We start from the raw sequence: 18675 nt of genomic DNA on the forward strand, positions 1-18675 counted from the left end.
TTTTATTAAAAAGAAACAAAAAAAATTTCTACTATCAGAAAAGAAAAATGACCTCTGCAAAAAATATGGATGGTATATGGATCTCAGAGCTCTCCATTCTCTTGATCTGTGTCGTGAACTTGTTGCCAACTGCTCCTTCTTTATTGACGGCAGCAATACCCTAAACTCTGCCACTGTTCTTTCTCCTTGAAGCTATATCAATAGCCACCAGTCACCTTTAACTGATAGTTCTTCATCTCTGCTACTCGTCAGAAACTGATTCGGAGCCCATGCCGTGTCTTCTTTGTTCTTCGCCAGATGCTCTTGTAACTACAGCACTGACCACCGTCATTCTCTATTTTCTCTGTGAATTATTGCTTTTATCACCGGCAAGTTCCTTCTTCTTCTTCGCCGGTGATATCTATGTATTTTGAACTAATCATATTGATAAAGAGAGAGTGAGCCCAAGAAAGAAAGAAGAGAAGAGAGATAGAGAAAGTCAATAGTATAATTGAATTATAAAACCTTTTCAGTAAGCTCTGATTTGAAATGCTTATTCAAATTTCATGTTTAAATTCAGATCCTAAAAGAGAAAGAACCCGCCCAAAGTCAAGTTCTTCTCGTTATATATGTTTTGAAGTTTTTATTTGACCTTTACCTTTTGGATGCCACTTATCATATAGTTGAACAGGACACTTGTCAAATAAAGAACCTACTACTACTCTTCTATTATATTTACTTTGATACTTTGATTTGATACCCTTACTCTTTAGTGTGCTATGTGTCGTTCAAACAGGGTAGACACTTGTCGAGTAAAGAATCATCTACTACTCTCCTTTTATATATAAAGGAGATAAAGGAGATGTTCACAAGTTAAAACTTTTTTTTTTGAAACAAAATAAGCTCAACACACTAATGTGGAGCAACTAAAGAAACCACAAACAATTCATAAAAGCCATAAAACTCCTGTTTCTTCTGGCAACACCATCAACCACCAAACGAATCACTCTCGGCCCATTCATTGTAGCTCTGAACCGTCTTTCTGATGACGAAATCCTAGCATTGTGTTCCACCCAAATGTTCCAGATCACTGCAAAGAACCCTGGTAACCATTTCTTCTGATCTTGTTTCCGCTTATATCTACCGGTCCACCGCTCAAATAATTCTCTTATGGTACCAGGAATAGACCACAACTCCCCAAACGACCTCAACCAACTGCACCACACCTGCCATGTTAGCTCACAGAGGAGAAATAAATGCTCTACCGACTCTATCTCCTTCTTACATAGTACACAAAGATTATCACTAGGCCTAATAACGCCTAGTCTACTCAACCTCTCCTTAGTATTCACTCTACCAATAAGCACAAACCACTCAAAAATCTCAATTCTCGGCGGTACCACTCCTTTCCAAACTGCACTAGTGAAACTGTAGCTTGTTATCTCGTCCGACAGAGACTCCAATTGTAGAACCTGCACAACAGACTTGGTAGAAAAAACCCCTTTTCTATCAAACTTCCACACCAAATTATCATCTTTACCATCTGACAATTTCACAGGCCTTAACCTCTCGTGAAGTTGGTGGACCAGGTCCAGCTCCCATTGGAACAGCTCTCTCCGCCACAAGAAGTTCCATATCCACTCAAGCCCATCCCAAACACCACAATCCCCTATCATGGATCCTTGCTGATCCGAAATAGAGAATAGTCTTGGAAACGCCACCTTCAAGGGGCCGCCTTGCAACCAGTTATCTTCCCAAAACAGGGTACTCCTCTCATTCCCTACCTCCATCGCCAGGCCAGTAAGCATTTTGTCTCTTATCCTCTGCTCTGTTATATTTAAATGACATATGTCCTTCCAGGGCCCTCCTTTAACCGGTAGTTTCTGATTTACTAACATTACATCAGGCTTCAGGTTGTTGCACGAGCATACAATCTTTTTCCATAAGAGGCACTCCTCTTTAGAAAATCGCCACCACCATTTAAATAAGAACGCTGTGTTCCGAAGCACCGCATCCCCAACCCCCAAACCCCCAGCCCCTTTTGGTGCCTGAACCACCTCCCACTTAACTAATGGAATGCCATCATTACCGTCCCCCTTACACCACATAAATCGCCTTTGCAATGCGATCAGCTTATCCGCAACCGCCTTTGGCATCTTGTATAGGCTGAGGTAATAGATAGGAAGGCTATTCAACACTGATTTAATAAGAACAAGCTTGCCCGCTTTGGTGAGAACCTTAGCTTTCCAAAGGTTGAGTTTTTCTTCCACCTTATCAATTATCGGTTTCCAAGTCTTCACCATCCGAGGATTCGCACCCAAGGAAATCCCGAGATACCTAACAGGTAGAACCGCTTGCTTGCACCCCTAGCAAACCATAAGCAATATCTATCCATCCCTGCTCACAATTCACCGATATCAAACTTGACTTCTCAAAATTGATGCTCAGCTCCGACATCAACTCAAAACACCGCAACAACCTCCTATAATTGACTATTGTCTCTGTCACCGGGGGGCAGAATAATATTGTATCATCTGCAAATTGTAGGTGCGACAATTCTATATGCTCCCCTCCGACCAGTAGCAGTTCAATGCGTCCGTTTCTGACAGCTTCTCCCACCATCCTATTCAACACATCAACCACCAACACAAACAAAAATGGAGAAAGAGGATCCCCTTGTCTGAGGCCTCTTTCCATATTGAACAGCTTGGATGGTGACCCATTCACCAGAACAGACATAGTAGCCGTGCTGACACACTCCTTCACCCAATTCCTCCAACGCTGTCCAAAACCCATTTTCTGTAGCACTATATCCACGAAGCTCCATCTGATTCTATCATACGCTTTATGGAAATCCAACTTAATGATCGCCGCTTTCCTTCTCCGTGCCTTTAGCCAATGCACTGTCTCACAGGCAATGAGAGCACCATCATGAATTTTTCTACCTTTCACAAATGCAATCTGAGTCTCACCCACCAAGCCCGGCATAACTGACCTCATTCTTCTCACTAGCACCTTCGAAATCACCTTATACACACATCCCACCAGGCTAATTGGCCGGAAATCCTTAATCTCTTTAGCACCCAAGAATTTTGGGGCCAGTGTCACCCATGTTATATTCACCTCTGATGGCAATGTTGCCCTTTGAAAGAAATCCATTACCGCCGCCGTGAACTCCGGACCAATCTCTTCCCAGCATTTCTTGATGAAATTCATATTATATCCATCACTACCTGGGGCCTTAGACGATTCACAATCCCAAACTGCCTCCCTAATTTCCTCAGCAGACGGTAAAACCTCCAAGGCCTCTGCCTCATCTCTACCAATTGTCTTCAACAACCCATCCCGAACACCGATCCTTGGTGCATACTCCTGATGATATAACTCCTTGTAAAATCCCCTAATTGCATGCTTTATTCTTGCCTGATTCCTCACCAGCCGTCCATTAATCATCAGAGCATCAATCCTATTATTCTGTCTTCTAGCCGATGCAATAGTATGAAAGTACCGAGTATTTCTATCCATGTCCCTCGCATGTTTAGACCGAGACATCTGCTTCCAATGAATTTCCTTCCTAATGTACCATTTTTCACAGAATCTCACCAGCGCCTTTCTTCTAGCCTCCATGGTACCATCATAGATCCCATCACTAACCTGCTCATCCAGCTTCCTGATCTCAGCCTCAAACTTCGTCAGTTTATTTTCCATATCACTAAAGTTATCCTTGTGCCATTGCCTTAACGGCATCATCAAGGCCTTGAGTTTACCAAGGAACGGACCTCCTCCCAAGGTCCGCCATTCATTTTTTACCGTCCTTAGATAACCCTCATGAGTAAACCAGGAATCCAGACTCCTGAATGGTCGAGGCCCCCCTCTTCCTCTTGTATCATCCACGATTAACGGGCAGTGATCTGACAATCTCCTTGGACCACTCTTTATCCTCATGTCAGGAAACTCCTTCACCCATTCAATATTAACCAGCACCCTGTCAATTCTGCTACAAGATTGTCCCTTGAACCAAGTAAACTTTCGATCAGTAAGTGGGAGATCCATCAACTGCATGTCTTGCACCCAACTCTTAAACTCTTCCGCCGAGACTGGCAAACTCTGCAACCCTTTGCGATCTTTGACTTGCAAAATCTCATTGAAGTCTCCCAACAAACAGAAAGGAACCTGACACAAGCCTGTTATATAGCTCAACTCCTCCCACACCACCCGCTTTGCCACCCTCCCATGCGCCCCATACACCAAACAGTAAGCACACTGAAAGTTATTCTTTGTTAACACTCCTTCAATGCACAACCACCGCTCCCCTTTATAGCAATTCCTTTTCTGAAACATATTATCATCCCACATCAACAAAAGCCCCCCGGCCGCCCCAACAGATTCCACAAACTCCCAACCCACAGTACTATTTCCCCAAATCCTGCCAACATCATATTTCGAAATATCCTCTCTTTTTGTTTCAAGCAAACCTAACATGTTTAGATTATATTTTTTCTTCAACATTTTAACCATACTCAACTTATCATCCCCCCTCAATCCCCTAATATTCCAACAGCTCACAATCATTTGATCAAAGTAGAGCTCACCTTGTGTTTGTTCTTTGGACGACTCCTTCTTGCCTTTTCTTTTTGTTTTGCCAACTTTCGTTTTTTCGCTATTTCTTCATTCTGAGCTTGCAATATACTCATAATATCCACTTCCTCATCATACAGCACAACGCCAGATTCCACCGCCAGCGCCCAGGTAACCTCATTTTCCTTGACCTGAGCTTCCATGGACATGCAGTTATCCTCTCCCTCAGTCAATTTTCATCTGCCTTTTTCAGACCCAGCCCCCTCCTCAAAGGTTTCATCATTCTGAATCAATCCCTGTTCGTCCACATCTTCTCCTCGGCCAGCCCCCAATGACATCTCCAGCCCTCCCAATCCGTCCATGTGCAGCTGTGCACCCTCGTCAACCCTCCCGCCGTCAAGGTTCCCCTCCCTGGCTGTTGGCATCGGCATCATGCCTTCATGAGCGTCACGCATCCCGCCTCCAACATCCACACCCACGCTCACTCCCTGGTCAGATCCCTGGCAACCAGTCACGCCTTCAGCAGAGCCCACCGGCGACCGTTCCTGCTCAGGCAACCTGGTACGTCCGGCGTCTCCTTCCGCTCTTGCCAGGGTTGCCTCCTCGTGTCGCACGTTGTATCCAGACGCATCAGGAGAAACCCGCGCAACCCTTCTACCCTCCACACCCTGGCTCAACTTCTGGTCATATCCCTGCCCCGCATTCACGTCTTCCTCTGAACCAGCCGGAGATCGACCCTGCTTCGTCGTCCTATCCCGTCCGGCGTCCCCCTCCGCACCCACGCAGTTGGTCTCCGCGTGTCGCACGTCTCGCCTAGACGCAGCAACAGACGCCTTCGCAGCCCTCCTACCCTCTGTCCGCTCCAGCCTTCCACTCATGACGACCCGGTCCGCTACGTTCCAGCCCACCCCGATTTCCCCCACCCTATATTCAGATCCTCATACTCCCGTGGCCCCATATCATTCTGAGTTGAAATTAGGCTTAAGTTATCATGGCCTAATTTCCATCCCTTTATGTAGCGTCCAGACTTAGCCTTGAATGGCTTACCCATACACAAAGGCCCATTAAGTGCACCCTTAGAACCAAAAACCCTTTCATCCCCAGTACTGAATCCCTGTGTAACCGTTCTGTCAGAATCCCCTTCCTCACTCCCACCAAATCTCTACACAACCTCCTTCCCCTTAATTTGGGTACTACTCTCCGACTCTGTTGCTTCCCCCAACCTTTTTGAAATTCAAAAATTCAACGTTCTTATCATTCAATAGTACCTCTGAATTGACTAATCTACCCTTCTCCTGGTCCCCCCTGTTCAGTTCCAATGATCAGGTCCGCCGCCGGATCCCACGCCAGCTCCGCCTCTCTCCGGCCAAGGTCACAAGACTCGTCGACTACTCCCCCTTTATAGACCTGCTTCTGCTCCACCAAATTCCCAGTCCCACTCGCCTCCCACCCCATTTCTTTAACAAATACTGCAATCTCCTTCTCCCCAATAGCAAGCCGTACCCACTCCCTAATTTCATTAAACTCGCATGTGTCAACTTGAAACCTTCCAACCCGAAACGAAGCCCCTGTTCCTGTTGGAATATCACAGTGGAGAACGTCTCCCCATAGGCCTCCTATGGCTTTGAATGTTTCTGCCGACCATACATGAAGTGGCATTCCATAGCACTCCAACCATACTCTACGAGACCCTCCGCGTTCTGATTCCTCCCACCTCCGGATCCGATGAAAAACTTGTAGCATAGCATCCAGTTTGAACGTATACGCCTCAACAACATGCTGCACCGTATCAAAAGTGAATAAAATTTTTTGCTCCCCTATCTCCCGGACATATTCCACATAAGGCATATTTGTATGAATGACCATCTGCAATGATCAGAGGTCCATAGGTTTCAGTGTGTACCCTACTAAGCTCCTGGCCAACCATTCCATATTCTCTGCCACCACATGTACTTCAACCCTTTTCGTGCTCCCCGTGGCCTGATGAACATGAATAGGAACTCCTGCCATCACTTCTCCTTTCCCAGGATTCTTAGCCGCCCCATTCTCCATAATGATCCTCTCTGGTCTCCGTTCTAGCTTTTGTCTGGTATCCACCATCACCTGTTTGGCCTCCGCCTGCACATTCCTTCGAAACTTGGCTTCCCCCACAGAAATAGTTTTACCACGAAGCCTGAAATGGTTCATCTCTGCAATAGCTTTCAGGGCACCACCTTTCGTCGTGTAACGAACAAATGCGAATAAATACGCCATTGCATTTTTTTGTTTCCTGCATAGGTAAATATCATTGATCCTTCCCGTCCAACAAAACAACTGATACAATTCCCTCCTAGATATATCCTCCGGCAGATTATCCATAAATACAATGAAAGAATCATTTTCCAATCGATGATATTCTTCTTTAGTCCAAACTTGCGGATCCTTCAATCGTGGATAGACTCCCCTGCTCCCACCTCCCCTGGTGTATCCTCCCCGCTCATCCTCTCGGTCTCTCATTTTCTCTTAAACAAAGCAATGATGATTGAACCAAAAGAAAGTTGTAGCAAACTTTCCAACCTAAACAAGAAAAAGAAACAATAAATAAAAACCAGCCACAAAATTGAGAGAGATATCAAAGCCTTATATCATTTTCATATATCATAATCAATGTCATTCACAAGTTAAAACTTACAACAACTGAAGCGTAACATCGAATCACTGAATCCTTTTCTTTTTTTTTTTTTTTTTTTTTTTCCTTGGTCAAGTGTGTGGGCCGGTAACAAACCAACCCTCAATCCTTTTCTTTCGATTGAGTTGTTCGTATCTGGAGTGGTGTGCAGTAGCATTCTGTAGTAATGGAGCAAATGCAGAATATTGGGCCCAATAGTCATTAGGCTAATATTCTACTTTTAGTCTATATACTGTCTACACCAAAAGGCCCAGTAACTCAGCCAAGCTTTATCAGTGATATTTTCACTAATAAGATATTGACCATAAAAGAGAGCAAAAGGAGACTACTTAATTAGATTAGGGCCGAGTTAATTTCATTGTTTACTAATGTATGTAAAATTTAACATTATGGATAACAAACTATAGCATTTTTAAAATAACACATTCAAACATATTGATTGTAAGTAACAGAGGTTGACTTAGCAAGAAGAGGTTTTAGTTCACCACAACATAGTGAGCTACAGTTGGAATCTAATTTTGACAGGGAGAGCCCATTCACGTTTAAGTGCCCTACATATTCAAATATAATTGTTTTCCGTAACAGAGATTAATTTATGCCTAAGAATTTATCGTATGTAATTTAAGTTCAAAAGTGACATGAATGGAAGTGATTAAACTATACAGTACAAAGTACAAACTAATGTTTGCACCAAAAAAGAAAAGAAACTATAATGTCTAAACTCTAAATTACGTTAAATCCAATTTTGACCAGTCATAATTAAGTCTAAAGTATAAATTAGCTTAAACATTAATAGCAAAGTAAGATACGAAACTAGACGAGTCTTTGAAAATATCAGAAGATCGAAGCATATAGCTTGAACGTAAATAAATGTGAATAAATAGTGGGAATAAAGAGGATTGTTGTGAATGTGATGTGTGTAGAGAATGTGCAATGATTGAAGAAGGGTGCCCACCATCTTGACTTTGCAAGTTTGCATTCTCTAGACACTGAATTAGGTTATAACAAGTTTGAATTTATTGTATCATGTCTTTGTTCTTGCAATTTAACAACACTTTCCAGCAAGACTTTTAAAAACTTCCACATATTATCGCCTTCCCACTCTCGTGGGATGATTTCAAACGCATTAAACTCTCCAAATTCCGTTGACAAGGTTTACTAATTAACCACATCACATGGCTTTTATATATAGGGGAATGCTAGGGGGACAATGACTTTATTGAACAATATGAACAACCACCAATCAAATCAAAACACACTACACCTCTAATTTAACTCTCTAAATTTTAATATTAAAATAACCATCCGTACACTAGTAAAATGAACATTCGATATATCTATTGTTTATATTGTTTAATATTTTCATTGTTTACCTATACTTTTCCTTATATATATAAGATAAGATAAGATGTGGATGTATTTATTATTTAAAATTATATGATTTATTAGTAATATGTTATTATTTTTCTAATTTTTATATCTCTTACACAATTAATGATTTGAACGTCAGAATTTTTTGTAGATATTATTTTATTTGGTTCGTAGATCATGACTGATTGAAAGTTTTCATTAGAGGTGAGCACGGATAGCGGATACTCGATTACGAACCCGAACCGAACCAATTAAATTGATTCTGAAATTAACGGGTAATTGGGTCTAACCTGAACTAAACCGGTGGCTTTTATTAGTGATTGGTTCGTGTATCCATTTTGGGGTGTGAAATCCGAACCAACCTGCGAACCCAATTATATATTAATTAAATAAAAAAAATAAAAAATATATATGGTTTTTCTATTAGACAATGATTATTCATTACTAATATGTTTGGATTTTAATGAGTTTAGTTTTTAATATATTTGATGTTTAACATGTTTGGATTATTTCTATTGATGTTACGTGTTTATTGTACTTGTTGAATTTTTAAGATAAAAATTTGGTTTTTTTTTTTTATGAATTTCAAAGTCATCGAGTATCCAATTACCCGAACCGAACCAATCCGTTTTTAATCGGTTTGGTTTGGTTCGGGTATATGTACAAAAAAATACAAACCTAACCAAACCGAACCAATTATATTTTGATCGATTCAATTCTAATTTTACCATAAATCCAAATCAAACCGGCCCGTGCTCACCCTAGTTTTCGTTCCTCAAAAACTTACCAAGGTAAGTTATTGATGAACACAAACCAATCAACTTTAATTTATTTATAGGCTTTTAATGGTACCATGAAACATTAATCATAAGTTAACATGAGTTTTGATCAGGCACTTGGACTTCAAATATGATTTTCTTTATAATAAAATTGCCTTCTCATGAGTGTGAATGCATTATTTATCAGAAAAAAGAGGTGACTTTGAAGTTTGAATAATCAAAGTACGTAGAGTCAAAATAAGTAGCTGTAGATAATGTATATGACCAATGTGTAATCCATTTTGTTTAATAAGATATAATAAGAGAATGACACTTGGTATGGTACATGTACATATATATAATATATGATGAACTCATGCATGCATGCGCATGAATTTGAATTCTGTGAAGTCAATCAATAGTTCAATACCTCTTTGTTGGGCAAAGTAAAATATTGGTTAATACTTTCTCCTTATATAACAAGCAAGTCTAATTCCATGCAGGAGAATATGTTATATGATTAATTAATTAATAAATTAATTGGGATTGGCCCCATTCTAATTGTCCCTATCTTCATTCTTTGGCTTTATTTAATTAATCCTTGAAGATTGGGAATTAGTTGGATTGATCAAGATTAATTTGTACGTACGGGAAAGGTTTTATTTGGTTTGAATTATGCTACGTTTACACTAAAATCAGCCACCAATATAAAATACATACTAAAATATAAAAATATGTTGAAAATAAATTAAACTACACATGTATTTATATATAAATATATTAATGACTGATTTTAGTAGCTAATTTTAGTGTACAAATATCATTTTTCATTTGGTTTTAATTATTATTAGGGTTTGTCTTAGGCCATCTCACGCACGTAACTGGATCGCCATTTAGAAGGATCTAATGATATAATTCATCATGATCACCTAATCATGATAACACCCCTGCAGGTGGTAGATTTCAGTTGCCTATCCAATTATATAATTAAGTGCTCTTAATAGAATTCAAGTATTTAACACAATTCTAAAAATTTACTTAAGAAATGAAGGTTATCTCACATATAGAAATTATTTACTCAATAGAAAAAAATCGATAAAAAAATTTAATTTGGTGTATGATATTTAATTTAAAAAAATTAGAAAAAGTCATTTATATAATGTAAAGTTATAGACTAATTTGATAATAGCATAATAGATAATATATAGATAAATATTATTGTGACATATGGTATAATTATCTATATCAATATATCACGTGTTATTAAATTATTTGTTATCATATTATTATATGTGATCAAATTATAAAATAATTTATGTTATTAATAGTCTATATCATCAAGCTACGTTAATATGTTGTATAAAAAATGATAAGAAACTAATAGTAATGTCCTTTTATTAATTTCAAAAACAACATTAGTATAATTAAAAAGAGAAAGTATAGGGAGTCAATGGAATATTTGTACAATGTGTATAATGGAGGTTTAGGGATATCCGATTCAGTATTAGAGATATAACCATTAGTATTATCTTTTTCCATCAGTTGAAACTTTTGGGATGAGTGGTATCATGATATGGTATTAGAGCTCTAGATCCAAGAGGTCAAGAGTTCGATCTTTAGTGAACCCCAAAATTAGCTTAAGCTTTTAGGATGAGATGTTTACTATCTCTAGTACCCGGATAGTTTTTTTTTTTTTTTAACCAAAGATAGGAGACTCGAACCCGCAACCTCTTAATTGAGTATGGGGAGACTATGCCATTTGAGCTATAACTCATTGGCCTAGTACCCGGATGGTTATTCTAAATAGTATAGATGATGTTCATTTTTTAACTTATATAATCCATTATACACATTATACAAATATTTTATTATGTTTATTTTTTAACTCATATAACCTATTGTACACATTATACAAATATTCTATTAGTTCCTTAAGAACACTCATAATTAAAATCTCAAGAACGATTTCGAAGTTAATATCATTAATTTCTTTGAGGGTTAACTCGGTAAAGTTCTCTTTGGATTCCTATCAATAATAATTAGATATTGTGATGATCTGATTTCGTGTCTCTTTCATATTTTATTTTATATAATATTGTATTTTTCTTTCTCTTTTCCCGTGGGACCTTTCTATCAAGTTTCTAGTTTCTAGCTAAACAATAAGCAAGGTTCGTGCATAAATACATAGTTATATACATTTACGTTACCTAAAACACTACGTACCATTAATTAATAACAACAAATGCTTTTACTATAGATTAATGTGGCATTACATGATATTGGATAATAGTTTTTAATTACGATAGGAGACCACTTTAATAAAGACACTAAAAATATCTTTTTTTAAAGATGTTTATATGTGTCATGTCATTATTGAATATCTTTATTAAATTAATTAATAATTTATTTTTTAATAAATCAGAACAAAATCGATTTATTATAGCAATAATAATAAATTAAATGTCTACATTTTAATTATTAGACTCGATTTAATCCAATCGAATTACATTATCTAAATTGAATATTTTTAAATTTTTTGATAAAAAGATAAATATATCTCTGACTTTTTGTTTTGTAGACGTTTAAATTCCTAAAAATTTAAAAATACAATTAGATCCCTAAAAAAATTAGATTTATTGTTATTGTTATAAAAAATTGATTTTATTCTAATTTATTAAGAAATTAAAAAATAACCAATTTATTAATACGTTCAATAATACAATACGTAAGCGTCTTTACAAAAAGACGTTTTATATGTTTATGAGAGTATCCCCGTTAAGATATTGTACATCATGGGATTATTCTAATTAAATCCTAATTATAAATTATTAATTAAAATAATATATACGTTTATCATGTAGCGGTATAACAACTTACAATATTTTTATAGGAAAAAAATTAAGATCAGAAAGGAGCTCGAATCTCTTAATAATTATATTATAATAAGTAAAAAATTATTTATTAAAATATATTAATTTTGTAATGTAATAATGTAAGTATATATTATAGTAGCTAGGTAGCAAATAAATGGTGCCAAAACAATCGTCATTTTTACTCTACAATAATAATAATGCACGATCAAAACAAAATTTAAAGTATTTTTGTCTCTTGTAATTGTGTCTGCACATGAATTGTCCTTTTTTTTTTCTTTTTACACTTTGTCAAAACAAGTTGGCAAAAAGTATAAATAGTCAACATAATTTTTTTCCTTTTTTTTTTATCTTTTTCCCTAATTCTCGAACCAAACAAATAAAAGTAGATGCACCCTGTGATTGATTAGCCGTAATTATTTAATTAATTCACTTATACTTAACAATGCTCTCTAAAACTAAAAGCCACGGATTTGGGGTTTGAGGGTGGGAAATTTCATATATATCATGCCTTGATTAAAGTGTTTCTTGCAGGGATTTTGTTAGGGAAATTTTTGCATGTTTTGTTAGGTTTCCTTGAATGAAGGAAAATTAATAAATAATTAATATATTATATATTATATATAGTGTGTGTTTGTGGGGAAAGAATATATAATAAGAAAGAACGTGGGGTTTTGTTTTTGGACACATATTATTCACCATCTCTTTTGACAAAATGGGGGCTAATGTTAAAGAAGGTCAAACTTTATTTTTGGGGTAGCAGGTTACGAATTAGATACAATCGTGGTAAGAATAACACGTGCAATTCATAGCTACTATTTTTGCATTTTAAATTAAATTAGTAAAAATAATTGACTTATGGCATTCCTAGCTAAAACAAGAAGGCAATTAGGTATAAAATTTGAGAAATATTGCAACATAAACGGAGGGTAGAGTTTGAAAAAATCAACACTGAAATAACCAAATTTAAAAGTGCCATGCAAATGGAATAGTTTAATAAATTTCCATGCATCTTATAAGATATTCAGTCACCTTTAAATTGATATAAATTGGAAAATTCACGGCAAATAATTTTGTTAATTTTAGCTAATTTTGAGAGATTTTTTATTTTTTGAAAATTTTTTAAATCAATACTTATTTTTTGAGAGTCATATTCATAAATTGTTCGAATCAAATAATGTTATCTTTAAAAGAGTGTTGACTTTTTATTATCATTCAACTCTTATACATAACTAAGTAAATTTTGATTATATAAATGAGAATGATCAAAACTACTAAAGGTGGAATAAATGACATAAACAAACTAAATAATTTTTAATATTTTACCAATATCTTAAAACAGAATAATATAAATATATGTTTTAAAATAAATTTATATAAATTAAATCAACTAGAGTTAATTTATGTTTTTTTTAATGTAAATCAAATCAACTAAATTCAATTTACTGTTGTGATACAACGTATATAGTAAATCGCATTAAAAAAGCATAAATTAAATTTAATTTATTCGATTTACATAAATTTACTTTAGAACACGCATGTAAATTGATCTGTTTTAAAATATTAATGTAATATTTGAGATTATTTAGTTTGTTTATGTCATTTACCTTAAAAATTACATAAAAAAAATAACTTTCAATATTAAATTTTTTTTTCCTGAAATTTACTAGCTAATAGTAAGAAATTTTTTTTTTTTTATGAGATACTAGTACTATTTTTACAACAAATTTTTAATATGATTTACAGGGCCCGTTTCATTGGGAACCCACATTAATTAACTAATTAAACTCGTCAAAGAAAGTCATAAATCCCATTAAAAATTTGATGAATATGTCAGAAAATACACACAGCCGCCTCTAGCTAGCTCGGCGGTTGACAAGACTCAGCAGAAGAACCGCGTATACATATATATATTTACTTAGAAAATTATTAGAATAAATTAACTGTAAAAAATGTCGGAAATTATTTTCTTAATGGATAGAAAAATGGTGATATGCAGCTTAATGGGTGCATGGCGTGTAATCCTGAGATGTGGATCTGCCACTGCCAGGAACCAAAAAACGCAGGTTGCGTTTGTCAGTGTTGGACAGTCAAGTATCGCAACCTGTCGTAGCTCCCTGCATGGAGACAGGCACCTGCTGTGTGTTGACCGCTTGGAACTCAACAAACGCAGGTTGCGTTTGTCAGCGGGCAGAAATTAATCGCAGGCTGCGATTGTCAGCAAGCTATGTTGCATGCATGACACGTCTCGAGTGGAGATGTTGAACGTGCACTTATAAAAAAAACGCAGGAGGAAAGGCAACAAAGAGGGACAAAAAAAAGGTTGAGGTGGGTTCCATTGTGTGGGAAAGAGGGGAGGCTGGTGCGCTGAGGCAACAAAGAGGGGCAAAAAAAAAAGGTGAGGTGGGTTCCATTGTGCAGAAAAGAGGGGAGGCTGGTGCGCTGTGTAGTTAGAGAAAGGGAAGGAAGTAGAAGAAGAGTAGAAGATTTAGGAATTTAGTTAGTTCATAAAAAAAAAATGGTTCGTAATTTTACGTTACCTGAAGAACATATTATTGAGTATTTGGATCATCCTCAATTAGTAAGTGTTTTTTTTTAATTCATGATAAATAAATATATTTATTTTTATTTTATTTGATTTTATTTGGACTGTTTTATTGTTATTTTTATTATTATTATCGGTATTGTTATTACTGATAGTTGCAATATTATTATTATTATTGTTATTACTATTATTATTTATATTAGTAGTAATAATAATAATAATAAGAGTAGTTATTATGATTATTGTTATTATTATCATTAGTAGTAACCGTATTATTATTATTATTATTATTATTATTATTATTATTATTATTATTATTATTATTAGCCGTAGCATCATTATTATTATTATTATTATTATTATTATTATTATTCTTCGTAGTAGTAGAAGCTGTACCATTATTATTATTATTATTATTATTATTATTATTATTATTATTATTATTAGTAGTAGTAGCTGTATTATTATTATTATTATTATTATTGTTATTATTAGTAATAGTAGTAGTAGTAGTCGTATTATTATTATTATTATTATTATTATTATTATTATTATTATTATTATTATTATTATTCGTAGTAGTAGTAGCTGTACCATTATTATTATTATTATTATTATTATTATTAGTATTAGTAGTAGTAGCAGCTGTATTATTATTATTATTATTATTGTTATTATTATTATTAGTAATAGTAGTAGTAGTAGCCGTAGTATCATTATTATTATTATTATAATTATTGTTATTATTATTATTATTATTATTATTATTATTATTGCATTAGTTGTTGTTAATTTGAATAAATATTATATTTTATTTTGCAGGCGACCAGAAATTTGTTGCCTAGAAAGCTTGATCCGCCAGATACTTTTAATGAGAGAGCTGCGGCAGCATTAGAATTAACTGGGTTTCAACACGTTTCGCGAATAGGCGAAATGAGAGGTCATTCTGCACTCTTGAGTGCCTTGGTGGAACGATGGCAGCCAGAAACCCACACGTTCCACCTTCCAGTGGGCGAGGTGACGGTGACGCTGGAGGACGTGATACATATACTTGGCCTCCAGGTTAACGGAGAACCTGTCACGGGTAGATCGGATAGCAGTTACCAGTTTTTAGTGGATAACTGCATCGCTTGTTTTGGTCGGCAGCCGGGTCCGGACGATCACGTGTTGGGCAAGGTAAATCTTGCATGGGTCCGGCGGTGCAGAGACATTGAACCGTGTGACACGCAGGAGTCTATTGAGCGATACGTTAGGGCTCACATCGGCAGAGCTTGGACCTGTGCGCTGTGGACATCGGCTCCGGCTATGTCCCTCCTTACCACATGTAGTGCACCGGCGAGGACCACGCATGTCCCGCGAATCCATCTCATTCAAGTAGCGGGTTGATTTGGGTCTTCCTTTGGTTGCGCGCCTCAATGTCCAGTTCGCGATCACCTTCGCTCCTTCATACGGAGCCCACGTAGACGGGTCACCCATCGGGACAAACTCGCCTCTATAGACCTTGCAAATTTCGGACATCTTGTACACGTCATGCACATATACTTGCCAATCAAGACGCTGGTTAGCGCAACATGCAAGGACGTGGCGACATGGAAGTCGCTCGACTTGGAAATGGCCACAGTCGCAGTGTCGTTGTGCGAGATTAACAGTGTAAATGGAACCATCTGGCATTTCACGAACCTCAAACACCTCGTTGCGCCTGTCGAACCGATTGACCACAATGCTTCCTGCACGTCGAAAATTTTCTTCTACTCTTTTGGTGGCAAATTCTGAGTACGTGAATCCAGTGCGGACACGCTCATGAGCCTCGGCGCTCTTCCGAGTGAACAACTCGTTTAGCCGATAGAAAGTAGACCTAACAATCGCAGTCACGGGAAGGTTGCGTGCACCCTTCAGGACAGAATTTATGCACTCTACCAAGTTTGTCGTCATATGTCCCCAACGATGACCCCCGTCGAATGCCAACACCCATCTCTCAACACCGATCTCATCACACCATTGCGTGTACACCTCACCCCGCTCTTGAAGCCTTTGGTAGTTCTTGTTGTACTCCTGTTCCGTCCTCGAATATCCTGTTATACAAACCATTTAATCATAAGCAAATGCCACAAATTTATTGTGAATAGAATCATATCAGCAAAATCAAATACCTGTGTTAACCACAAGTTTATGCAAATACGGAGCCTTAAACCTCCTTAAGAAGTTAGACCCGATGTGCCTGATGCAGAACATGTGCCACGCTCTTGGTGGTGACCATGCACCGTTACTGCGAGCTATTGCTGCGTCAATGGAGTTATGGCGGTCAGAAATAATGCCGACGCCATCAATGGTAACAACATATCTTCGCAAGTTGGTTAGGAAAAACTCCCACGCGTCTGCCGTCTCACCCTCGACTATTGCAAATGCAACAGGTACAATGTTTTGATTCCCATCTTGTGCAACGGCAACTAGAAGTGCACCTTTATATTTTCCATACAGGTGTGTGCCATCAACCTGCACCAGTGGCTTGCAATGTCGGAAGGCTACTATACATGGATAGAAACTCCAAAAAACGCGATGCAAAACTCTTACACCTTGAACCTCCTCACTCTCACGGTAAACGGGGAGCGTCTTTATCTGGACACGAGACCTCGGCATCTTTGCAGTCATTGCTTTCAACCATACAGGCAGAGTCTGGTAAGAAACTTCCCAATCACCGAAAATTTTTGCGACGGATTTCTGCTTTGCCAACCAAGCCTTGCGGTAACTAACAGTGTAGTTGAACCTGGATTGAACTTCTGCAATAATAGACTTCACCTTTATCGACGGGTCTGATTCGACCAACGGCCTAATGGCATCTGCAATTGTGTCTGAGTCCAACTTGGCATGATCTTGTGAGATCGTGCCCATGGTGCACGTGTGTTTGCCATTGTATCTCCTGATCTCCCAACAAGCTTTCTTTCGAATCAAGCTAGCTCGGATAAGCCAGTCGCACCCGGCACCATAACCCTTGCATTTCGCATAGAATGTTTGCGGCTCAGACTCATACACAGTGTAATCAACTCCTCTAGAGATAGTGTAGCTTTTGATTGCAGATATCACCGACTCTCTAGAGCCAAATTCCATTCCGACACTAAACTCACCATCTTCCGCCGCAACGTTGCCTTCACCTACAACATGCGCACCACCGTTACATAGACAAGGCAAATAAAATGCACACTAATGGTAACTTGAATTAATAATCATAACATACCGTTATTTGCATACTCAGGAAATTCCGGGGCATGCATGGCTTCGAGATCCAGAGTCCGCATAAAAGATGGAACACCAAACGGCTGCCGGCTTACAATCGAGGCCGCTTCATTCTGCATCACCGGATTGCCTGCCAAGTCTCCGTCATCGTTTTCGTCATCAACTTCATAGTTGGCTTCGAACTCCTCTTCACTATCGTTGTTATCTTCTTCCCAATCTAGGTCCCCGCACTCATCAACATCGACCTCCTCGCCGGCCACGTCCAGGCTCGAATGTTGTTCGAACTCAACGTACAGCTCTATCATCGGCACGTGAAATCGGGTTTGTTGATAAATACAGAACATCTGCTGCATGCTGGCGTCATCCGTGATGGGCATTATTTGAAACTGTATCAGCCCACCAAATACTTGTACAGGATTCCTGTATAAAATATTGCTCACCCTTTTCGAAATGTGATTTTGTATGTTATCACAAAGACCATTTTGTAACTCTACAAAACTCATCGTGCACGGTATAACAAATGACAACGGACATTGACAAAGAAAACTCACTCCTTCGTGTGTATTTGGTATAATATCACCGTTATAATACACTCGCAAATTTGCAGTACCTTCCATAGCTCGATTTTTTTTACACCAATAAAATTCAGCACTGTTACATATATGAAAGCAAGAA

The 18675-nt window shown here is 37.5% G+C and overlaps 1 protein-coding gene across 1 annotated transcript; it reads right to left on the minus strand.

Annotated features, from left to right (window-relative positions):
• Positions 1–15879: 15879 nt before the first annotated feature.
• On the minus strand, positions 15880–17658 carry LOC112779148 (uncharacterized). Its single transcript, XM_025823397.1, has 2 exons — positions 16920–17658; positions 15880–16841 (listed from the first exon to the last, which is right to left on the minus strand). The coding sequence occupies exons 1-2, from the start codon at positions 17656–17658 to the stop codon at positions 15880–15882; spliced, it is 1701 nt and encodes a 566-aa protein (XP_025679182.1).
• Between the last annotated feature and the right edge of the window lie 1017 nt (positions 17659–18675).

Source organism: Arachis hypogaea, chromosome 19 (genome assembly GCF_003086295.3).
Source record: "Arachis hypogaea cultivar Tifrunner chromosome 19, arahy.Tifrunner.gnm2.J5K5, whole genome shotgun sequence".
Taxonomy (NCBI): domain Eukaryota; kingdom Viridiplantae; phylum Streptophyta; class Magnoliopsida; order Fabales; family Fabaceae; genus Arachis; species Arachis hypogaea.